The sequence below is a fragment of the Chroicocephalus ridibundus genome, chromosome 1 (assembly GCF_963924245.1).
Source record: "Chroicocephalus ridibundus chromosome 1, bChrRid1.1, whole genome shotgun sequence".
Lineage (NCBI taxonomy): Eukaryota > Metazoa > Chordata > Aves > Charadriiformes > Laridae > Chroicocephalus > Chroicocephalus ridibundus.
The window spans coordinates 28938457-28963861 of NC_086284.1; the positions used below are offsets into that span (position 1 = coordinate 28938457).

Here is a 25405-nt window from a genome sequence, read left to right on the forward strand (position 1 = left end):
AGTTCTCTTCAAAGCCTTGCTTGTAATATCATATTTCTGAGTCAATTCTGTGATAATCTGCTCCCTACTGCCTTCTATTTCCCTCTCTTGCTTTCCTTTATCTGACGTATCAGTCTACTTTTATAAAAAGTACTTTGTGCCTTAGCCTCAGTTCTCTCCTGTTTAATTGATTTTGATATCATCAATCTCTGCCTCTGTTTTGTCATTAAATTTTTTACTGGTAATACAATTCTCTCTTGAGTTCTTTTGTGTACTAAGAGCGTCTAGTAAAAATCCATCTTTAAAATTGACCTATTTCATTTTGTTTTCAAAAACATGACAGCGGCTTAGCATAGAATATGTTGAAGCTACTGATAATCACAGCAACTATAATTACTTTATTACTAATTTTTTTGTTCTTCTGCCTTTTATTATACTTGATAGAATAGAGTGCAATCCTTAAGTGAAGTTATGGGCTACTAGTGCTTCTGCAGAGCTTCTGTTTGTATTTTCTGAGAGCTGGTTGTACAAGTCTAGGAGTGCTCCATTCTGTTCTGTAAAAACGCTAGTAGGAAAACGAAGGCAGTTTCAGGATCAGCAATGGTTCAGCCTCACCAGCCGTATATCAGATTGGTTACAGTCACTTTTGAGGGTTATACACCTGACCCTGACACTCTCCCAAAGCAAGATAATGTACACATCCTCTTTCTGTACAGACCCCTGCACACACACATACGTGTATACATGCACACACTCATATGTGAATTGAAATGATAATTCTTAATTAACCTGTACATGTTTATTTAAACTAATCCATTGTACATTTCAGACCACTCCATAATACTGGAATTCCGAAAGGTCAGGAAACAATCTTCTAACTAGCTTCACAAGAAATGAACTGAGACACAGCCTAGAAATTTTTAATGCTATAGTTACAAATGAATCCTGCGTGTTCTCTAAAAATGTTAGGTTTATATCCAAAATCAACTGTTTCTTGAAAGTGATCAGCTTGCTTTCTAAGTTGAGAGGTAGATTATTAAAGGCCAGGTAACTACTTTACAGAGATGCATAATGAATGTGAAAGTCTACTGCATTGTTCAGTCAGGGTAATAATGATGACAGAAACTAACAGGGAACACCATTGTTTGTGTAATATTGCTTTCCTCTCCTTTGAGGTGTTACTGGAATCAAACCATGGTTAAACATTTTTGCACATCTCACATCTTTAGATCTAAGCCCAAGAAATTCAACTTATTCCTTAGGAAATCTGAGCCAACATCACCCACAAGTTTGCTCCAGCAAGCAGAATAAAAAGTATTCTGGAAAGGGATGCACTGTTCTGTTGATGCAGTTTCATTTTTGTATCACTGAAATTAAATATTTTTAGTTTATGGATAGGTGACCTTACCACCTGGTTCAAGAGTAATTTTTTTTTACATCCTTTCCATGTGGGCTGTAGTACTGAGTTGCAGCAGATAGAATGGTTTAAACAAAGAATCCTACATCAGAATGCTATCTATCCCAGTGACCTGAATGTCAGCCTGAAAAGTACATAGAAGAAAACAGAAGAATTAATTCTGTCTTGAATGTGAATATCATCATTGCTTTCACATTTTCAGGTGAAATAGGCTAATTGACAAGCGGCTGAACATGAGCCAGCAGTGTGCCCGGGTGGCCAAGAGGGCCAATGGCATCCTGGCTTGTATTAGAAATAGTGTGACCAGCAGAAGGAGGGAGGTGATTGTCCCCCTGTACTCAGCACTGGTGAGGCCACACCTTGAGTATTGTGTCCAGTTCTGGGCACCTCAATATGAGAGAGATATCGAGGTGCTGGAGCGAGTGCAGAGGAGGGCAATGAAGCTGGTGAAGGGCCTGGAGAATAAATCTTATGAGGAGTGACTGAAGGAGCTGGGACTGTTTAGTTTGAGGAAGAGGAGGCTGAGGGGAGACCTCATCACTCTCTACAACTACTTGAAAGGACATTGTAGAGAGGTTGGTGCTGGTCTCTTCTCACAGGTAATTAACGATAGAACAAGAGGGAATGGGTTCAAGCTGCAACAGGGTAGGTTTAGGCTGGACATTAGAAAAAAATTCTTCACAGAACAAGTGGTCAGACACTGGAATAGGCTGCCCAGGGAGGTGGTGGAGTCACCATCCCTGAATGTGTTTAAGAGTCGTTTAGATGTAGTGTTAGGGGATATGGTGTAGGGGAGAACTTTGTAGAGTGGGGTTGATGGTCGTACTCGATGATCCCAAGGGTCTTTTCCAACCTAAATGATTCTATGATTCTATGATTCTAAGGTGCAATTGGATGCTCTCAGTAGTTGCTGTTGAAGAAGCTGTGTTTGCATGAATCAGTTACATCGTCATTGAAACAGTATTAGAGAGCGTGATTCTTTAATGTTGTGGTCAAGAAGTATGTGGAGAATAATCGGTTTCTAATTTCTGTTACAATAACTAAGTACTTGTACAAGGCGGAAGAAATCCTGAATTTATTGTGAGTCAGGTCTGATTGAGCCAAAACTAGTTTTTAGTGAGATTCAAAGGGGAGGAGGACTTGAAATCTTCTTGTAAACAGAAGTGAATCTGAGTCTCCTATTTGGTAGATTTGAGCAGGAGAGTCACAAATATATCAGACAGAAGGTGTACGTCATTCTGACAAAACCAGAAATACTTTCTTTTTCTCTCTTACAAATGGCTGAGAAGACATTTTTGTTTGACATGAGATGTCTCAGAATGACACATCCCTTCCTCTTCTTTCCCCTTCTCCCACCATAAATGATTCAAATGGCACTAGGCAGTGTTAAAAGGGGGATGGAGGGAGAGAAGTGCTGTTGAATGGAAAAATGACTTGTTCCCACAGCTCAAGCTTGTATTCATTGTAATCAAGTACCCCAGAAATCTCTCTTCTTTTTGGCAGTGAACAAGGCGTGAATTTTATTCAGAATATTAGGAATGAGTGAGATGGGGTTATAATGAAAACATTGTGCAGCTTTATAGCTTTCACAGCAACAAAACCTTTACATGAAATGACAGTAATCGGTATCATAGAATAACAGTATTTAAATGAGTATATTGAACACAGATATGAATTGTGTTTATATAATATGAGCACTTGACTTTCCAGAGAATAAAAATTACCTTAAAATTATGTGAGAGGTCTGAGATAATGCAAGTGAAAGCTCTGCATTTCTGCTAAGGATTAAAAATCCAAAAAGATAGGCACAACAGGTCATAGCAGGAGAGCATAATAGGGCACCCTGTAGTGCTCAGCTATTAAAAGTTTAATCCTTGATTATGAATTTTATTGCTTTTGTATATTTGTCTCAGATGCTTAAAATAATGTTGTCATGGAATTTTGGATTAATATTTTTACATAATTTATTGTAATTACATCATTTTCCTGGTTTCTCCTTTTTTTTTTAATCCATCAACCGCTGCAGATTTCAGAACCTCAGCAGTGACCCATAGTCACACAATGATATTCACAACAAATTATGCGTATCTTATAAAGAAAAAAAGTGACAGGTTGGTGTTGGTAGAAGACAGAATTATTTGTTCTCGGATCAACAACATATAAAGTTTTTGAGTACAGTTGAGCTAGAAAGATAGCATAATTTACCAAGATTGCTATTGCAAATATATACAGAGAATTGGAGGGTGAGAATTTAGTTAAAAACCAAATAATTCTAATGTTGGAAGAATGTAATGTACACTTAATGTTAAAATTATAATATTAATAGAATTTTAGGGTAAATTAATATAATCCAATTCCTGTGTATATTTTTTTCAGTTTGCTAGCTCTGGGTCTGAATCCTACGCTTTTTCATTTCTGTTTTACATGAAATTCACTATGTGAAACATTGTAAAATCTAGGCATATAAAAACTTAATTTCTTTTCAGTATTGCAATTCATTGTGATACATTTATGCTGCTCACCAAGTAGAGCTGGTGTTAAATTTTAATATTGTATTCAAATTATAAATCTCTTCCTCACTTGCCACACACTCTTTCAATATTCGCGAGTGCAAACAAAGTCATTGTGCAATGGGAGTTAGGGTCCTCCAAAGAGAAATGATACTGTGATTATTTTTTATTTAATTTCATTCTTTTTAGTTAACTATTTAACGTACTAGGATTCTCTGAGGGGAGTAAATGCACTGATGAAACTGTATTTCTTAGATTGTTACGTATTCTTTTGAATGTATCTTTTTAATAGAAATCCTCAATGTTTTAAGAGAAAAAAAGAAATGGAAAGAATTGCATTATTGTAATGAAAACTATTCCATATTTGCACTGACATACACTGAAAGTTAAGATACTGTCCCTGGCTAAAAAAAAAAGAACAAAAAAATCTTTGTTCAAATATAAACAGTTCCCTTAAGCTGCTTCAAAGGTACTGGCGTACTATGATGACAATAAGAGAGATATCCCATTCCTCTCCTTTAGAGACAGAAATTTAGAGTTTTTCTCTTCTTTGAAAGAAAGTAGCCTGTGTTGATGTTGTGTATGATAGAGAAGATTAATTGGGAAGGCATGTGGAGTAAAGATTAGAGAAATAATGGTCTCCGGAAGTCTGAATTCCCTCTTTTGTTTTCCTCCTCTTTTTGGATTCTTGCACTACGTTTGCATACATGCTTTCCTTATGTATATTTTAATTGCTCTTAAATGCTACAGAAAATTAATTACTTTGTCCTCTTTAATCTTGGGAAATTTAAACACAATGTGTATAATGTGACATAATTCCCTCAAAATTTCTTTATTAATAGAGGAGTTCCCTCCTTTGTTCAAAAGTTTCAGAAAAGGAAACAGAGGACATATAGAATAAAATTCAAAGAGTAGATGGGTAATACTGTCATAAGAATTATGATCTGGTGATTATGAACTGCCGTGATTAACGAAATTTCCAAATGATCAGAAGATGCAAAGAAATAAGTTTGAGTGTGAATTTAACAAAAGGGACACTTTTCCCCATCAGACTTTGGCAAAGAGGAAGAAGTAGCTTCCACCCATGTGGACATATTGCCAAATATTAATTGAATCAGAGAGCTAATGGAGTGGTGGCGGAAAACCAGGGGGTTGGCAATGATCTCGGTGTTCAGGTTCTGCTGTCAAATTAAAGATTCGGTCCCCCATTAACCCTTCCCCTGCAGTGGAATGCAGTGACATAAAAATGCGTTCTCCAAACTGTGTAAGACTTGAGCTTCCATTTAGTAAGTATTGGGAGTGTGTAATTCAGATAGAATTAACAAAAGTAAAAACAAAAAAAATATTTTATCTCTGTACCTCTGCCCCAAAGTAATGTTAAAGCTAGATATCCTGTAACCATAGTCAGCCTCATAATGACCGTACAGCCATTCTGCCCAACGTGAGGCAGAATGGAACCTCCTGAGGCCTTTTAAATTAAATGAAAACAAAAGGAAAATCCAGACGGGGGATTTTTTAAGATTTTATTTTGACATACCATCTTGCAAGGAGTAAACAAAGCATGGTAATATAAATAACACAGAGGGTGTTTATGATGGTTGCAGTGAAGTAGGCAGCCATTGTGAACTGGAACTGAGCTACATAGGTCCGCCACTGATAGGTAATTATTCTTATAGAAGAGTGAATATATAAAATAACCTTTCCTGCAGAACTCAAGATTTGTGTGTGCAAAATGTTTTAGTGACAATAAATGTACTAAGATATTCAGTACAGATATAACTATGAGGTGCCATATTTTTCTTTAATACTGCCTTTATGAAGTATTTTGATCTGCAAAACTTATTTGGGTTTCTTTAGAAACTTGCTGTATGATTCCTTCCACTGTTTTCTTAATCCATCTTCATTTCATTGACTACAGGAACCCTTTACAACATTCTTTCTAAATGCAAATGACGGCAAATTTGACCACCCAGATCGAACCTTCTCTTCAGTAGCCAGATCTTGGAGGAACAGCCAAAGAGATACCTCAGATGTGAAGGTAACATATACGTTAAATAAATTGGTAAACGTGCATTTTGATTTATGGTATTTTGTTTTATGTAGGGACAAATAAGGCTTTGTATTTCATATCTTTATATTCAGCACACTAGGTATAGTTTAAATAAAAGGTAGATGTTACTAAAGACTATTGTTCTAACAGAAACATTCAAAGATTCTTTGAAGTTCAGTGGACAAAAGGTGTTTTGTTTTTAGAGAAAAACAACCTAACTGATCTAATTTAGATCAGATAATCAGGAGATGGAGAAAAGCCCAATAAATTGTTCTTTCCTGCTGTTAACTCAATATTTGGCCCACTCCATAAAACACAGCAGGAATTGGATTTGACCTTAAAGTGTCATATTGTTATAGCTTGCCTAGCTCTGGGTTTGCATTGCCTGGGGCAATTAATAAAGCATTAATGACAAGACCCATTTAAAATGTTGGCTTTTCTGTACAGCTTTAGCTTTTACTTGACTGTGCCTGGGGATATTATGCAACAATACGCATTAGATTAAAACAACTTCTACACGATATACAGAAACAGCCGGAGAGCAGCGTGATTTTACTGTTGTTATTCCTTGCCTATTGTTAAATACAAAGGGTTATTGTTCATATACATGGGACCTTATCAGAAATAAACCAAAAATCTAATGATATTTTGAATAATATGGTCCTTTCTTGATTCTCATTTTCACATTTTGCATGAGGTAGGCAAAGGCTGCAGTATACCATTAATGGCTCTTTTTTTAAACTTCATTTAAAAGTGAATTTATCCTTCTTCTATTTTGATACTGCCACTCATAGGAGGAAATGCTAAAGTCAAGGTCACATTACCATTATATTTTTGACTTAAATTGACAAAAGATGTAAGTCCGTTGATTTATTTTTATGCCAGATCTCCTGTTTATGTAAATATTCCAGCAGTCTCAGAAGTGTATGTGGACAAACCATGTTGTTATTATTCAGTTTCCAGTTAGAATAACAAATTGTAAATTGTACTGCCATCTTAACATATGGGAGAAAATGCTCTTTAAAGGAAAAAAAATTAACCTAAACCTTTTACAACCTATTTCATGTTTATTTATGCTCGTCTCAAACTCAATAGTATTTTAAGCACTATCACTGTTACCTTTGTAAGAAAAACGAAGGAAATTTCCGTACCTGTTGGAAGGAATTCAAGTTAATATCTGCTATATTTGAAATGCAGCCATTTCTTCAAATTCAAAGTGCTGACATTTTGATTTTTCCTTTGAATGAAATCCGGTTTTCCTGGAATTCCACCAGAATATCTGGGAAAATGGCATCCTAGGAGTGGGGCTGAAACAAAAGATAAGAGCCTTAAACTGAGGAATAAGGGAAGACAGTTGGAAGTGACTGTAATCTTCTTGTCTGGCTTTAGTACACAGGAGGAAGGCAGCTAAATACATGAAGGCATTGCAAAAGATAAAGAAATATCTGTGGACAGACGGAGGGATGGTATTCAACTAGGGTATATAATTAGTGAAAGGATTGTTCCTAAACTAGCAACCGAATGAGTTATCAGGAAAACAAAGAACTAAAATATTTGTGTAAAAATACAAGGACTCCTGTGAACCAAGTCGTGTAATTTAAACTGCTGCTTCCAGCTATTGCAAGGATGCAGGAATTTTGGGTGGATAAGAGTTGCATTACAAAATGTATTTGTATTTTAAAAAATCCAAGTTATTAAAATAAAACAAGTATTAAAAAGATGCTCAAAACCAGGTACTCACCTTTAGAAAAGGAATGCAAAAGGTGCAGATGTGGGGAAGCTATGTACTTTAATGCCATTGAGTTTAAAGAAGGGAGTTGGGGGTAACTTGGATAAAATAGTAACAATTAAGGGTCAGAGTTACATTGGGGAAAAGACTGTCAATGTATTCTAGAATACATTTGGGAGTCTGCCATAGAGCCCTAGAGTCAAATTTAGATATACATACATTTCTGTTACGCCATTAGAAAGAGAAATACTACTTGGATCTAAGTCATTACAGAAAATCTAATATGGGAGACGCAGATGAGGTATGTTAGCCAATAAATGTTTTCTCCAGATAATCCCTGACCTGTCTGTTCAGGGATACTTTAGGGATTAAAGATGCTGTTTAAAATATGGTTTTGTTAATTAATGAAGATACAGGGAAGGTGGGTTTAGAAATTAACCTTGAACTGATTTATTATGAGTTGACTCAGCCTAAGATAAAAATAGATAAACAAGAGCAGATTTGAAAACAAGCTAAAACTCTACAGGATGCTAAAGCAAATAGAAAAAGTTTATAAGATATCTAAATAAAAAATAAAAAATAAAAAAAAGGGTGGAAATTACCCGAGATTTTTTGATGTATTTAATACCAGCATTCAATGTATCACATCATCACATTAATTTATTATATTTTGATACAAAACCACTACTGGAATAAGTCTACTGAAGTACACTTCAGTATCCTAAGCAATATATTTTAATGCATTGCTGTTTTGTGTTCAGTTTAACAAGGAAACCTGAAGATCATCAGGATGGCAGAAAGCTTATAGTGAGACCGAAGCTATATGCTTGGCGTTATAACAACTAGACTATCTCATGGCATCTAAATTCTACCTGAAACAGTCTGATTAGTCATTAGTTTCAGAGCCTTTATGTTCTTGGACAACACAAGTTTTTGTTTTCCCTCGTTCAATTTTCGGTATGTATTCGTGCTGGATAAAGCAAATTCTTAGTGCTTCCTTTGCTGGGAACTAGCTAGTGGAAGTACATGCCCAAACTGGACGGAGCCAGAAGAAGAGCAGCAAATGTATTTAAGGAGTTGCATAGAGGAAGAAAAATGTGTGTATATATGGGGTAATTAATGTCTAAAAGTGAAGATAGAGTAACATAAATGCTATGAAATATGCAAACATATGAAAGGGAGAAGAATTGTTTGTCAGGGAACAAAGAGGTAAACCTCAGAGGAAAGGGATCAGAGTTGAAAAATGCTTGCTTAACCAACAGAGTATGAAAAGTTAAAGTAAAATTGAGTATTCTCTGAATTTTAATATCCTCACAAGGGGAAGTAGTAAAATCCCTATTTCTCGAGCTTCTTAGAAACGTAGACTAGCAAAGCCCTGGAAAAGCGTCAGGGACAATCATGAATTGGCAAGAGGATGCGCTAGTTGACCCTTTAGGCCCTTTCCATTTGTAGAGTCTGTGTTTCTTAGCGATAAATCAAGAATGAGTATAGCAGCTAATTGTTGCTGTTGTTTGTTGCTTAAGATCTTAATGAACTGCATTTCTCAATGCCACGACATCAGGGCCAACTCTTCCCTAAGGCCTCAGAGTTCATTCTGCAAAAGGATGGGAAACTGAACTATTATTAATACTACAAATACCCCATTTTTTTCAGATTAGTTGTGCTACTGCTTGGAATGCCTTACAGGCTTTTAAAGCATTTTAATCAAGCTTTCAGGGACTGGAAAAGCAGTGAGGTTTGGGGAGCCACCAGAAACCCCCTAAAAATCCCTCCCCATTTTGCCTGCTCTCCTAAGAGCAGCAACCTCTGTCTTGCACAGTTAAAAACCTTCAGCTCTAAGACTTTGAAACTTCATGTTCGTCTGTCTGGCAGCTTCTAATATTTATACAGTGGTCCCGCAAGAAAGTAGAGCAAAAGAAAAGATGTATAGAGCTTGCATGTGAGTACAAAATCTTAAAGCGTGTTCTCTGTCAAAGTGTTCTGCATATTTGTGTGGCTTCTTCCTGGCTGAACACACAGTAATAAATGGGGGTCTTTGGCAGTGTGGATTCCCACACGATATACATGCTGTAAATTGTTTTCCCACCCTAGAGATTTTTGGACTCTTCATAGTAAATATTAGGTGTTTGGAATATGGACTATCCATCAAAGTAGAAAATTTTCAAAACTGTTAAGAATAACAAGTGTTCATTATTCATGTATTCCTTATCATATATTTGAAATTCATCTGAGCTGCTTTAAGTACATTTAATCTCTGATCTCACTAATCTCATTAATTACTGTGGCACAGGTTACGAAATAATTTAAAAACAGTGTGTAATGAATTAATCTGACATTCTTCAATGCTGTTTATTGTAAGATGGCCATGATTTTTCCTTTCAACTACCATATTAAATAATGATATGAATTGCCTTAAGTCTTTACTAGCAAGGTCTAATTAAAAACATCTTTCTAAAATTATTTTTTTTAGGAAAATAAAATCTGTATTAGGATTTTTTCATCAGTTATTGTTTAAGAAAGACGACTGTGAGTTGCTTTATTCTTAAGTGCTTAAGTCACTCCTGAAGGACATCAGTTTTAACTGGTAAATTGAGATTTTTAAGCAATGCAGATACTTCCCACAACAGTGTTCTTTTGCAGCCTCCACGTAGTTTTAAAAGAAACGTCCAAACCACTTTTCAGAATTTCTGCATTAAAATTAAAAAACCTGACATTTGCAAAAGACAGTATATCTCTTTAGGAAGCTGCAATTCTGTGCGTCAGTCTCCTTTTTTCACACGCGTGACATTCTTCTCCCTCTCTGTTTCTCCCTTTCTCCTTTTCCCCTCCCTCCTTCGCTCTCTCTCTCTTTGCGTATGTGTAGTCTCCTCTAGAACTAAATTGTTTCATACTGAGCTAATGAAAATAGGGCTGTGGCAGTAGTTTGATCAGTCTGAAAAAAAAGCCATAATTACTACATCTTGAATTGTGGCAAAAGGTACACCGCCTTTGAAAAATGTAGCAGATGATAGATTATTGCTCAATAGATGATTAAGGATCTACTTAGACATTTTTGTTCCATATATTTGGGCTGCTTTCGTTGATTTTCAAAGAAACCTGCTCACCTACAGTGGATGAAACAGAATTAATACGGTATGTGCTGTATTAGAGTGGTAACACACAAGGGAGAACCTGGATAACAGAGTTTATTTTATTGTGTCTCCCTTTATCAACATCGACCTTCTCTTGAGATAATCAGTACAAGCTGGAGGAAGAATGAACGTTCGCGGAGTGACCTTTGAGGAAGCAAGTCACCCGGAAATGACCATAACTTGGCCAGTCAGCTTTCACATTTTTTCCTTTACACCTCCCCCCGGCTCCAGCTTTTGGTAACACTGACTTCCCCAGAACCTCCCGTTCAGGCACTAATCTTTCCTAATGCCTCTCAAACTTGTTATATTACTTTTTGAATAGGGTGTTTAGAAGTTAGAAAGGTAGCTCTGACAAAGTGTCATTAAGGTGCCTTAGTGTGAATTAACGCGGTTAATGGAGGTACTCCTGACTGACTCGTTGACCCAGTCCTAGGCTCTTGTGGAATTAATGGATGCCAGGGGATCAACCTTTTGGGAGGAAAAGAAAGAAAGAAAGAAAAAGAAATGGCAGCTTTAAAACCCTGAAGTGAATTATATTAGAAAAGTGAAAACGTCTGGGTTGGATTTGATTTCATTGGGAGGCCATAAAATGGTATACCCTTAGCAAAACATATTAAGCAGAAACGTCAGATTTGATGCAAGTGGTGTACAATTATGATAGTGTTAATAGTGGTCCTCTATCACCCCAAGACATATTTTTAAAGTTTAATTTCTCAGCAGCTTGGATTTGTCACAGGCTTGTAAATTAGAAAATGCATTTGGGGATGTTTTCTTATATGAAGACACAAGGCATATAATACTGTTAACTATACCTTGGGGTTTTAGTATAGCTATTAAAATAAACTAGAGATCACATTTACAGACGAGAAATGTCTGTTATAATATTCATTTTACCTTTTTTTTTACACCCCTCAGTAGCTTTACTGCATCGTTCTTCATCTGAGAGGAGCCAAGCTTCTCGGGCGGTTTGAAAGGTAGCTGACTATTAAATGATAGAAAGCTAACCTGTCTTATTAGAAGTGTGAATGAAAGGGAGCAGAGGAGGTTACCAGCTTGTGAAATGTCAAGGACAACTAGACAGAAATTACTGCAAATAGATTTAGATCACTAGAATCCCTATTTTTATTAACTCTTTGAACTCTAGATATTTATTGTGGTAAGAAATTACCCATGACAGGTTATGTAGTCGGAAAGATTTATTTAGAACCTTTGATATGTTTTGGCAAGAGCAAAGAAACCAATAAAATTTACTGAATTGTATCAGTTAATGCAAAATTCTATATCAGCGGAATGGTATACACTAACAGTATGCACCTAAAATGCTTAATTGGCCTGTGACTATTTTAAAAATATCAAGACTTTTAAAAAATATTGGTCTTCTGTGTCTTTTTTATTTTCATTCCCTCATTTTATGCCTGCAAACTGATGTAACTTCTGGGGAAGCTTTTTTATGTTGTTATTTTTGATGTTTTCCTTTATGTCTTGATTTACACTGGCTGACTCAATGTTTGTAGTAAAGGAAGAAAACATTTTGAGATTTGTCTTTCATGAACATTTGTGCTTGAATCATAAACTCCTCAAAATCATGGTAGCTTCAAACAAGCATTCCTTTGCATAGACCTGGCTTAGCATTGACCTTTTACCGCTAGTCCCACTGAAGGTGCAATAGGACTTTTAAGGATCCACTTATCGACTATTCCGTCTGTCAAGTGGAAAGCAGATTGGGAGACAGAAGGTTCTCTGTGTCCCATCCCCTGGTGTAAATACCATTCCTGAGATACGTTTCCCCCCCTGCTAATTTCTGAGTCTCCTTTTTCCTATCTTCAGGGTGAATTACGCAATGACCCTTCTAAAGTATGAAGCTGGTGATTTGTAAGAAGCTATGTTGCACGGCAAATTACGCCGTGCATAAAAATGAATGAAAAATAGCAGATCCTGTCAGAAAAGTATGCAATTTTAATCTCTGATCTGAAGACCACAGAGGTTGATAAAAACATTTATTTTGGCTTCTGTGTGATGAACATATGACAAAATATAATAAGGCCAAAGTATATATAGGAGTAAATTAAGTTATGCACTGTTCAGGAATAATTCTACTAGGGAATTTGGGGAGACTAAAAGAATATTTTACACATCTGTAACTAAAACTTAAACAATGTAGCAATGCGGAAGGTAAAATTATTGTCCTTTATTTGATCTTTTTGGAGCTGAAAGGCTATAAAGCAGGTAGAATAATGCTTTCCAAACGCAATAAACTATGCAAAGAGAAAACAGTAATTTGTTCTCTGTATCTGGGGTGGATTGATAGTTAGGACAAGGGAAAATAGGCTTAGATTGTGTAAGGTGAGTTTCAGGCCAGGTGTTAGGTAAAATTTCCTAAGGTGAAGAATACTGAAATCATTTGATGGAAGGATTGTGGAGCTGCTGTCACTCAAATTCTGGAACAACAGGGTAGACAGGTATCTGGCAGAAAAGAGGTTATAACTGAGCTTTTTCTGGAGTAGAGGAATGGGCAAGGTCACCTCTCCAAATGTGACCCTGAAACAGCTAGATATTTGAGGTATCTGTTCTCTATCCTTAACATGAAAAGCACAAAAAGAGCTGTCTCTCTCTAACCATAATCTTTGTTAGAATATGAACTGGCACTCACCCACTTATGAAACAGAGAAAATCCAAACTCTGGCTGAGAAAAATGTAAATAGGTTTGGAAAATAACTCTAGCCTTTGCTAGTGTTATCCTTTCCTTCATTCTTGTGTTCATTCTTTCAACTTTCAGTGGCTCCTTGGTTAAAGCAATTCTCTCTGGGCCCCAGTTGTCATCTTGCTGTCTCCGCTGAGGTTCATTCCTGTCTGGTCCTTCCTTTTCCCAGCAACCTCCCAGGCTCTGTCCTTGCTGCCCGCTCTGTCCTTGCTAATCCTTCCTCTCTCTGCTTCTCCCAGCTTCTACTTCTCCTAGCGAAGCATGCCCAGGGGCCCTGGGGAAGGGAGTGCTCGCCTTTCCATCCTCACCCGGCGCCTGCCGTTGGCATGAGGTAGAAGAGACAGCTTCTTCATTTTTTCACAGCAGAATAAACAGTGAACACAGAAAACCAAACCTTTCTATCATGCTTCTCTGGATTAGTTGTATTTTCTATGCTTTGAAGTAGCTGAGTGCACATTTTGAAGATTTTTCCAAATGTTAGCAAGTTCATACTTACAGGGTGCCACAAGATTTCATAATGGGTCTGTGTTTTAGTACATATTCATTCATTCCCCAGCACTGAGAAAGGGGTGGATTTATCTGAGCTATTTTTAAGTGTTGTGGTTTCTTAGTCTAGTCAGTAGCGGAGACAGCAAAATTGCAAGAGGAATATCAAATGCTACCAAAGAAAACTGAATGGTTAATGCAAAGTATGGGAAATATGTAAGTATCTGGGAAAGGTCACATGCGACACTGTTCATATCTCAAGAAAAGGTTCAATTCATGCTAAATAGTACTCAAATAAGCAAACAAAATTGTAGGCTGCACTAAAAATAACGTTGAAGAGAATTCTGAGACCATAACACAGTGGGTTTATTAATTTATTTTTTTTTAAATACTATGTTTAGTTTCATTACTTTGACTGAAAAAAAAAAAATACCAGGAGAAGTGTAACTGAAATGATTAGGGTTCTAGAGAGAGTGTTATTTGAAAAGGATTTAGAAGTCTGACACTGGTTAGTTTCCAGAGCGCAGGAATAAGACAGGTCAAACTAAACATATACAACACAGTAAATCTTAGGAAGAAAGTTAATCACACGCTTTCTATTTATTCTATTTCTATTTATGCTTTCTGCTGTACCCGACAAGGGAACATTAAATTACACTGAAAGCAAATAGCAACAAAGATAAAATTGCTAAGTGGAAGTACCTTTAAAAATATTCAGTGACCTAAATCCCTTTGTTTCAAGATACCCCCGAAGTCAGAAGGTTAGTAGACTTCAGTTAAACACTAGACGTGTCTCTGGGTAGCACAAATCTTTCAGATACGTTAGATGTAAAAGTTCACAATTAGATCCTAGGACATTTAAAACTGAAAAAGGAAATTTAAGAGCTTATCTTTGATAGAATCAAAAACTTCCTTGCTATTTGACGTTACATATTAGTACACCACCGTGTTGAGGAAAAAAAGGGTAATAATTAAAAACAGTAGTTTGTGTTTCACGGCTTTTTTACAGAATAGAAATAAACGTTGCTTACTTTTTTTCTTTAATAAATTTTGTTTCATTTTAATATTGACTTTTAATTTAATTTTGATTTAATCATATTTCATCACTTTGAGGTCCTTATGAATTTTTCCTGTCTTTAAGGCAATGCTCTTACTTTGTCAGTGATTTGTATGGTAGCACATGTTGGGTTGTGGCCAGCTCTTAGTCCCAAGTTAGAAGTAGTTTCTTGAGCTCTAGAAAGATTAATGTCTAATTTTCTCCAACTGCGAGGATCGTTCATTCTTCTTTGGGCTCCATTAGAGAAAACCAAAGGACTTCCTCAGATATCTCAGAGTTAGTGAATCCTGTTTAGGGGAAAGGGGGAAAATTTTCTTTTAGAAATGCTCTGAGTAAATTAGAAGTATATAATCAAACTTAAGATTGTCAGTAAAGTAATGTTTTTTCTTTTAACCTTATAGGATATTCAGGATTGCTTCTAGTTTGGCTTTGTTCTAGCTGCTCTTTTATTATTTACTGCATGTAATACTTTTAAATTTTTTTTGGCTTTTTGAAATTACAGCTCATTTCATAATGAGCTCTTCAAGCTCAGGCATGTCTCACTTGGTTAGTGTTTTGCACTGGTTAGGTATTGATTTGCACTGCATTTTAGTCTAATCTGAACTCAGGCTGTTTGTTGTATATTAAAAATGATGTAAAGAAGCAAGTAAATTGCTTCCCTAAACATACTTAAAATTGTAACATAAATATTCTCTTTTTTTTTCTTTCTTTAAATGAATAAATTTGAAAGGACCATCTATGCTTTAACTGCTCTATTCTCTATGGAGTTGCAGATCAGATTTAATTAGATAAGTTTGTGTCTGCAGTGATTTTTTTTTTTACGCTTCACATGTCTGCAGCCTTTGAAAGGACCACAAAGAGACTCAGGTTTCAGGTGCTGTGTCATCAGTTTTGATCATGTTACACAACTGAATGCCATAGTGCTTTTAACAATGTAATTCAGTGAATTTAATCTATATCTGGATATTAGTAAAGAGATAGTGGGCTTTAAAGCTTTTTTGTTATTGCAGTTCAATACTTACTGATAAAATAATAGAGAGCAACAAATGGTGATATTTATTATGTCAAATTGCATTTCTATTTAGCTATCCTGGAAATTGGGAAAAACTTCACACCCTAACTTATCTGTAATGTATTAATGCACTGCAGATGATCTTTGCTACCTGGTTATTGATTGTTCACAGTTTAAATATCATGTATTTCTGTTTTAAGGACATTTGTGGTACTGACATTTTTTTCTCTGTGTATTTTTAAATTTTTCTTACAGCAGAAAAATTAATTCACCCTGAATTCTTTTTCTTTATATAGGTAGTCAAATTGCCACCTTTTCTTATGCAATTAAAGAATATAGAGAAAGTAAAATCAAGACAGTGTTATATCAGCAACTTTTTTTCCCCCTCTTAAGTAGTTCAGTTAAATAGTGATTATAAAATCCAACATATTTATGGCATTAAAAGCTTAACATGCTGTTTCTTGTATGTGTTATTCTGAAGAGGTCTCCTTCATTGATATGCGCTGCTTTTCCAAAGTTATGCTTTTCATAAAAACCAGATATGGGAAAAACAAAGATTGACTATTCCATTATGAAAAATATGTTTGACTGTAAGACTGACAAGGAAACAGATTATAAAATTTCTTAAGCAAGTGCACAGAAACATAAATAAAACAGGAATGCTTTAATGTGTACCACAACAGAGCCTGATTCTGGCAGCATCATTTATCATCTCTGTATAAATATAAAGTCTCACTGTGTGATTTCTCCTTCCTAGGAGTTGATTCCAGAGTTTTACTACCTACCAGAGATGTTTGTCAACAGTAATGGCTATAATCTAGGAATCAGGGAAGATGAAGTTGTTGTGAATGATGTTGATCTCCCTCCATGGGCCAAGAAGCCTGAAGACTTTGTCCGTATCAACAGGATGGTAAGCTCCCTTTTAGTTTAGCCTAAGTAAGGAGTTCAAGCTAACCTAATACTGTTTTTAATCTCTTTAAAACTACATTTATAGGGTAAAAAAAAAAAAAAAAAAAAGTGAAGGAGAATTTGCATTCTGTCTTGCTTGACAGAACCCTTTATTTTACAATGGATTTTCCTTCCATGTGCCCAAATCATGGTAAATGAAATTCAGTTATTTACTCTCTCATGAGAAAGCATCAGATGGGCATGAGCTGGACAGCACAGGATAGCCTGAAAAGTTTAAGTCTGTTCCTCTTCACCACCTTCTACATCAAAAAACAAAGGTTATTACAAATGCTGATATCTTGCAAGTTATATTATATTCCTTACTCAACTGAAGGTATGCACTTCCTATTCATCAGAGATCGGAAGTGTAGAAACGTGAACATAAGTCAACAACTGCAGTCTCTGAAGAAATTTTGCAGAAGAATTGCTCTGATGTAAATCACCATGAAGTCTGCAGAATTTAAGCATGAAAAACATTTATCTATGCTGTATATTTTTTGCTTTAATTTGATAGATAATGATTTTATTAATGATAGAGTTAATATGTACGCATGCTTCTAGTCATTTGTAGGAAAAGCAAGGTGTATTCTGATGTTTTGGCCAGCAATAGTTCAATTACAGTTCTGTTCTGGAAATGGATCTTCCTTCAAATGCAGGTTGCTTGTCTTACTTATGGAGTCAGGACTGTACTTTCAATAAGCTACAGGTTTCCATACAGTCCACCTTGTGCGTTATTCCCTATAGTGCTTTTGTGGTAGCATTGTAAGTCTAGCAGTGTTCATTTTCTTTTAATTGGTTTGGCAATTTAGTTTCAAGAACTGCCTATTTAAAGGAACTTGTTCTCCAGGAGTCGATAGAAAAAATAGCCATGTGAAGTTCAAAGGAATAGAAGAATATTCTAAAAACAAACCTATTCCTAGATGTATATGATTTAGAAGTGTCCTCCATTTAGAGGAGTAAATGGTTTGACACATGTTCAGCAGTTTCCTAAGGAAGTGATGGCAATCTCATCACTTGAGACATATGAAATGCACTACAAAAAGCATGAGAAATGTGTTCCAGGGAGTAGTCCTTCATTGGCAGGGAGAAGCTGAGCAACATTTTCCTTCTTTTTCTTGGCTGATTTCTCTTATAGCTGCGTATATTGTAACATTCTTTCTAAAAACAAGTAATTGACACAGCTGGTGTCAATAAATTCAAGTGCAATTTTACTAGCAAAGAAGGAGGTGGCCTCAAAGGATCATGATGTTGCATTAGCATTCTCTAGTGTGGGATGCGCAATCACAGGTACCTGTCTCTGGAGTGGCATGTCACTGCACAGAGCCCTTTTTAGGATTGTGGTTGTGGCTAAACCTGACCTGGGCCCAGGATTAAGCACACTAAAGTTGACCAAGAGGTGTTAGTTTTGACGTCTGTAAGAACAGAAGTGTGATACCTTAGTGAAAAAGGATAAACAAGCTGCCATCCATTGGGGAATATAATGAGAGATGCATATTAATGACTCCCTTTGGGAAATTTTATAAAGAACGTTCCTTCTTGTATCCTAAATTGTGTTTTCTCCATCTTTCCTTTCCACAAAGATGGAATGATTAATAGGCAGATAAAAAGCAGTATGTGATAAGAGATCACTTCAAGAAAAGCTTTAGCTTTGGTTATTTGATTTCTCTTGTGCGACTTCTGCTTTTTTAGAAAATAGCATAGGAGCTCTCTACAGAGAACTTTTGTGCTGTTGAAGAAAACAGCTGCTTGCATGAATTTAGAGTATAGCATTTACGCCCCTTCAGGACTATACTTTCAAGAAAGAAAGGCTGATAGTTAAAAGCTGGAAATACCTTTTAAATATTCAGCTGTAATAGCACTAAGGACTGATTCCCTACACGTGTAAGTGTGCTCAGACTGCCGAGAGACAGACAAACCGATGTTAAGATTAGAGTGGGTTTAGATTTACAGGCTTCAACTAGTTGAGCACTTTGCAGATTTCTAAAATCAGAAATGATCTCACTTAGGTATCATACCCTTCCTATACTGTCTTCCACCCCTGTCCCCACAGATGTCAGCAGCACGCCGTTATTATGCAGTTTTGCCTGGAGGCAGTTTCTGCATGGTCTTTATTCATCCCAGCATCTACTTTTAGGAAGAGCATGATCAGTAGTTAAAATTCAGTTCTACACAGATACATGCTATCTTCAAGTGAGCAGTCTGATGAAGTTCACAAATGATAGTAAAGTTGGGAATTGCCTAGAAAACAGGAGAAAGAGGCATAGATTTATTTGAATTGAATGCAGAAACTACACTGGAAATCACCTTGGGAGGAAAGAATTAAAGACATTGAATAGGAAGCAGAAGTCTGGAAATAAAAATGGTACCAAAAATAGAGCAGTAGCGAGGGAAGGGTGACAATGAGCAGCAATTAGATTAGATAAAACTCTGTAATTCTATATTCACCACAAGTAAGTGTATTTTGATGCCATTTATGGAGAATCATTGCATCACAGAGGATGTAAACAGTTTTACCTGTCTATCGTCCTTTTGAGACTGCACCTGGAATATTGGATTCACTTCTGGGTGACTAGATGGCAGAGGAAGTATTCACATTTGGATGGAGTTCAGAGACTAGAAACAAAGTGAATATCTTTGGGATGTTTAAAGAGCATGATGTATGCATAGTTTTTTATAAAGCTTATTATAAAGTAGCAAGTAGCTAAAGAAGGATAATCCCTTTCATGAAAATGCAGACAGAATGTGTAGTAAGAAGTAATGGAATTAAATTTTGAAAATGTAATAATTTGAATGTGCCGTAATTTTTCAGTAAAACTTTTTCATACAGCAAACTGCCAGTATGGTCTCTTTTTGGTCTCTAGAACTAGGCTGGCTAAAGTAAGGAACAAATATAAAGGGATTGGAAAGTTCGACATTCCCTACCTAACGTCTGATTCCATGTTTTGAACCAGCCAGCAGATGTATTATTCAGTTAGGTCATCCCCAGGACAAGCTTTGGCTGTTATACAAGAATCTATCTGGAGGAAAAAAAAATAGCCTGGGTGTGGTGCTGACGTGTAAAATACAGCAAGCCTGTGCAAGCCTGGAATTTCTACAACTTAGCAAAGCGAGTAGAGTACATGTTTACAGGAAAGCCACAGAAAACTGAGGCGTATTTTGAGTAAGTGTTATCCTGATCCCTTGTCTAATGAAATCAGCAGTAGTCATTTCATTTCAGTGGAAAGGATCCTGTGTGATACTGTGTAACGTATAGCGGGATCTTGTTTATCCCTAGCTGACAATATTTTCTTCTGTTCATACTTATTTTTTGCTTGCTGCAGGCATATACAATATATAATTTTATGTGGGAGTAAATACAAATCCTTATATACAATCTACTTGCACATTTATGAATGTAAACTTTTTCCTTTAAGTAACAGCAAGAATTTCAGCATTTTATCCTGATACTTACCAAAGCAAGTAGAGAACAGCCTGGAAAACATCCCAGAGGCACAGTGAAAAAAATCAACATAATGTAATCAATTGGTTAAGCTTTGCTAAAATTCAGTGCAAATTAATAAACGGCAGGCAGGGTTTTAGTGTTGTTTTATTTGACTGTTCAGCTGGGTGTTTTACACTTCTAACTAAACACAGAAATGGAAGTGGAAATGGTTTTCCATCAAAAGAGATTCCTTTAAACTTGTGAAAATTAGACTTATTACAAAGAGCAGAAAAGACATTCAGTCAAGTTACTTTTAAGACCTATTACAGTAGCTTCTAAAGCACTCAGTGTATACGTCAGGGATTGTTGTAGCAGTTTTATTTATCCATACAAAGCCAGACTGATTACTACGGAGTCACTCATGAAACATTAATAAAGCACTATGTTCAATGCTAACATGATTATGGTCTGACCTCGGCAGTGGCACAAAGGACAGAGGCAGAAAGTGTCCCCGATAACATTACCCTAATGCTGGGCTCATCAATCATAATCTCCCAGTTTACCAGGAAAAAAAAAACAACCCACGCATAAAACCTTCCACAGATGTGCATCTGTAGTCCTACTCAGCCTCTCAATCCCCACAGACTTAGAGCGGTCCTGAGAGCCAGAAATAGAACAGATTCAGTCAGGAAGTCAAGCATGTTAAATCAAGGCAGGGAACACCACTGCGAAACACTGAAGCAGAGCTTTTATAATAAGCGTTCTTTAGTTTTGAAACAGAAGATGCAAGATTGTGTAATTCAAAGTTAATTATAATGATATTTTCATTAAGGTTTATGCACATATTAAATTACAAATTACAGCGTTGAGTAAAACGCATTTACTATAAATTATATTTTTGAGAGACTAAACGGTGTCCTGGTTTTGTTATACATATTCTGTTCCTGTTACATAACTGTTACTAAGATTGAATTTTCTTTCTGTCTTTGAAATGATTTATTTGCGCTATTCTGTTGCCGATTACATTTTTGTACAGTTCTCTGGCTATTCCGAAGCATGCATAGTATTTCATAATTAAAAAGCTTCTTGAATAGTCATTAGAAACATCTATTATGAAATCTCTGTGCTAGGAGGATCTGGAAGATTTATCTTTTCTCCTCACCATTCAGCAGCAGTTGACATTCCTTTTGTACCAGACAAGCGGTAGATAAGATTTGATATTACTTCCTTAGTAGTAGCTTTGATTTTATTTTGTGTATTGCCAAGGTTTGTTCTCAATGCAATTAAAACTCATTCAGCTAACGGGTTTCAATCTAATTTGGAAATGGCAGTGATTTTTTATTTTTTCTAAACTTTCTATATTGCTGAAGAATTGTATTTGCATCTCGAAGGCATTCACATAAAGGATCAGTTTCTGGGCAGACATCCCTGAATAACCTGAATCTGTAGAAGGCACTTCTGTGTCATTTTTAATAAAATATTACTTTGTTTAAATGAACATAACTGATTCCAGATAATAGTCTTGCCTATTTTATGACAAAAGTCGAAGATTTTACTCCAATAATCAGTACAAGAAATGGTAAATGAGGCAGAGGAATATTAGGTGGAGAGAATCTGTATATTCAATGGCTGCAGAGGAGCGCGGATGGAAGGGGGGAGAAGACAAATCCAGCCCAGAGGCTGAAACAGCCAATGGCCTGTTATTGAGCAGATCTACAAAACTGAAGTGTCTCAGAGTAGTTTTAAGGAAATATTTTTAAATATACTGAATAAGAAGTTAATAGCAAGATACTGTGGTAGGAGTTCTTGGAGAGACAGACAGCATATAGCTATGGGGGCAGGGGGGGAAACAAGGCAGGAACTGCAGAAACAGGAGGGGCAGGTGCACTGTGGTCCAGACGAGGGCCAGAATCAGGGCTTTCCTCTTCTCTAGTGACACAAAAGACCCAGGTAACACAAACACTGTGTTAAAACGAGGTTGGAATAGCAAGTTTTATAAATCCAGAACTCCTGATTCTTTGCACAGCACATAGCATGCATTAAAGTAAAACCCAGTGTCTCCTACTGGAGTATCTGTAAAAAAATAATTTTAACATCAAATTAGGATGAACGGAGAGGAAAGCATGCGGCGTTCATACTGCACAAAGAGAAGAGCTGTGGTGCTTGATCCCACTAAGCAGTAGCTTGCCTTATATTAACTTTATTTAGTTTATACATAAACATAAACTTACTAATACCTATTTATATTTTATGACAGCTACAGGTCAGATTTTCAGCCTGTAGAACATGCGTACACATGCATACACATGCATACACATGCATACACTTGCCTGCAAACACACAATAAACACAGTACTTTTACTTCAAAATATGTGTGCACTAGATGGATAATAATGCTTGTGATTTACCTATTAGCAATAAAAGCCACTCTATTGAAAACAGTGATGTGAGAGACTCCTTCCTCAAAACAAAACCCAAGAAAAAATCCTGACTGGTCTGCTGCTATTTGAAAATGAAGCCCTAGGAACAGTGCTCCAAACAAATTCAGTTTGAGAGTGCCTGAATAAGACTCAGTTTTCTGTACATTTTAATTATAATAGAAGACAAGCTGGATATTAGTTCATTTCTGTTTAACAGTAAGAATCCTTAAAAAAAACATAAATAATATTATATAATTATATAAGTAATAATTATTATTGCTTTTCTAAAAAAAAATGAAATCGTTTCCTTATATTTCATATTGAAAATATGCTCAAAAAATTAAAGCCCCCCAAATGCTTTAAAGCCAAAATATTCTTGAAAAATGCTCTTCTTTAGGGCCATCACCAGCCTATTTTAAGGATATTATTGTTACCCTTTTTCTGTATGTTGTTCCTACTATACCTACAAATTATTTTTTACGCAGAAGATTCCCTCGCCCTACTCCCTACTGAGCATTGCATATTCTTGAGAAACCAAACGCTGTACTGTTGACAGTGAACAGCTCATAAATTTTCAGGAGGCACTTGCATGGAGGGGGAGCAGCCTGTGCATTAGAGCAAATTAGGGAGAGGATTCTGCAGGCATCGCATGAGTAGCATTGCAGAAGCACTTGGGAGAAACACCAGCAAATCAGGTCAGACCTGGCATCAGAAGCTTTCCCCTGACTAAAAGGAATCTAGGTTAAAAAGCACAGATCAGGAGCCTTGTCCCCACTGAGGGTCAGGTAGGACTTTGTAGCCTTTTGGTGGCCCGTTCTTGAGTGCACCCTGCCTATTGCTCATGCCTAGTGCCCTAACCCACACAACACCCTAATGGAAAGGACATGAACATCATCCAGCACCCATCACATTCCACAGCTGGAGGCTGTGCGGTGCTAAGGCCCATGCAGAGCTGCTCCTCTTCGCCACTCTGGCTCATCTCTCCACCTTCTAGTCTGGTCTCTGCCCCAAATCCCACCACCACACTGATCTTCCACCACCCAGGACTGTTAGTCCCCTTGCCACCACCAACTGCCTCGTATCCCTGACAGCAATTCTTCTGACTTCCAAATTTCTGTGGAGTTCTTAAATTTATAGTTCAAAATCATTAAATTCCCTCCTTATGAATTTCCGCATATCTTGTCCTGCATTTCAGCATATAGACCTTTAAAGAACCATTAAACCTATAAACATAGTACAATAAATCAGCTAAAAGAGTTGGAGACAGAAGACATGACATGCTGCTGTTAAGAAGTAGCTCATTTATTTAATAAGTTATTAAAGAACCGTTCACCCATGTGGAATAGAAGTTCTCCAAACCTGCCAGGGTCAGTAAGACCTTCTCTGGAATGACAAGCTGCTGAGTAAGGGCTGGTCATGCGAGTAGAAACTGCCTCAGGGAAACATGACATAGGCATTCAACTCTCCTAACACCAGGGAGAGGATATGAGTGGGGATAATGGGTGAAATACGCTCATTTGACCCAAGCATTTGTTTGGGTTTTTTTAAATTTACTCTCCCACCTTTAAATAGCCACAAGTTTTGCCATTTTCCTGAAATGCTCCCCATATTCTAGAAATAACAATGCTATTTTTGACCAAAGCAAATGCCTAACAATTTTGTTTCATTAATCACTTTTTAATAAATAAATAATAGATACAGATGCAAAAGAAACTTATAAATATGCAGAGTTCGGAGAAGGAAGAGAACAGTTAGGCTGCTCACTGTAAGTTGGTCGGAGATGGATGCTGGAAAGACAACAGGCTTTAAATTCTATTTTAAATTTTATTACATACAAAGGAACATTAAAAATTGAGCATTTAAAAGGTAGGAAATGCTTATTTATGGCTACTCTGGCATACTTAATTTTATCCTCGCATGCTAACGTCCTGCATGCTAAATGAGGCAAAAGTCCTATGAAAAAGATTATATGGGATGATGTAGTTGCTGACTGCATCATTGTGCACGCACACAATAAAATATAATTAAGGATCTGGCATTTCTTAATTATTTATTGGGAGACATGCTTTGAAACCAAATAGTATTAGTTTAATAGTATTTAGCATTAAGTAGTATTAATGCTATTTAAATAATATTACTCGCAATTTGCGTATGATGGCTTCTGATTTTGAAAAGGAAACAACAAATTTTTATATAGTTCCCTGCAAAATTTTCTTATAGCTTCTTATGGTATGCTGCACTTCAGCCCTTGGAAACAGCTGCGTGTCAGCTATTACGCCTGAGCCTTCCCATCCGTGTTCCTCCGAAATAACAGTCACTGGTTTCGACAGAAAAGGCTCCAGTTTTCCACCAAAGCACAGCTCTTCCCCGTGGAGCGTTACGGGGAGAACGCTTGCGGGAGGATTGTGTGATGACCCAAAGGGCCAGACCCCTGTGGCTTGTCCTGTTTGTGGCTGTTCCTGCACGTGGGGTGGTGGGCAGGGGGCTGCTGCTGGTGGGCGGTGCGTGGCACCTTACCGCAATGTCCGATGATTATTTCTGAAG

At 36.6% G+C, this 25405-nt stretch overlaps 1 protein-coding gene across 6 annotated transcripts in view; it reads left to right on the forward strand.

Annotated features, from left to right (window-relative positions):
- The window catches only part of NBEA (neurobeachin), a 513163-nt gene that overhangs the window by 438306 nt on the left and 49452 nt on the right, over positions 1–25405 (forward strand). For all 6 annotated transcript variants that reach the window (XM_063332757.1, XM_063332720.1, XM_063332711.1 and 3 more), the window contains 2 exons: positions 5825–5944; positions 16830–16982. In XM_063332757.1, the coding sequence (XP_063188827.1) occupies positions 5825–5944; positions 16830–16982 (273 nt within the window). The remainder of the gene's footprint in view (positions 1–5824; positions 5945–16829; positions 16983–25405) is intronic.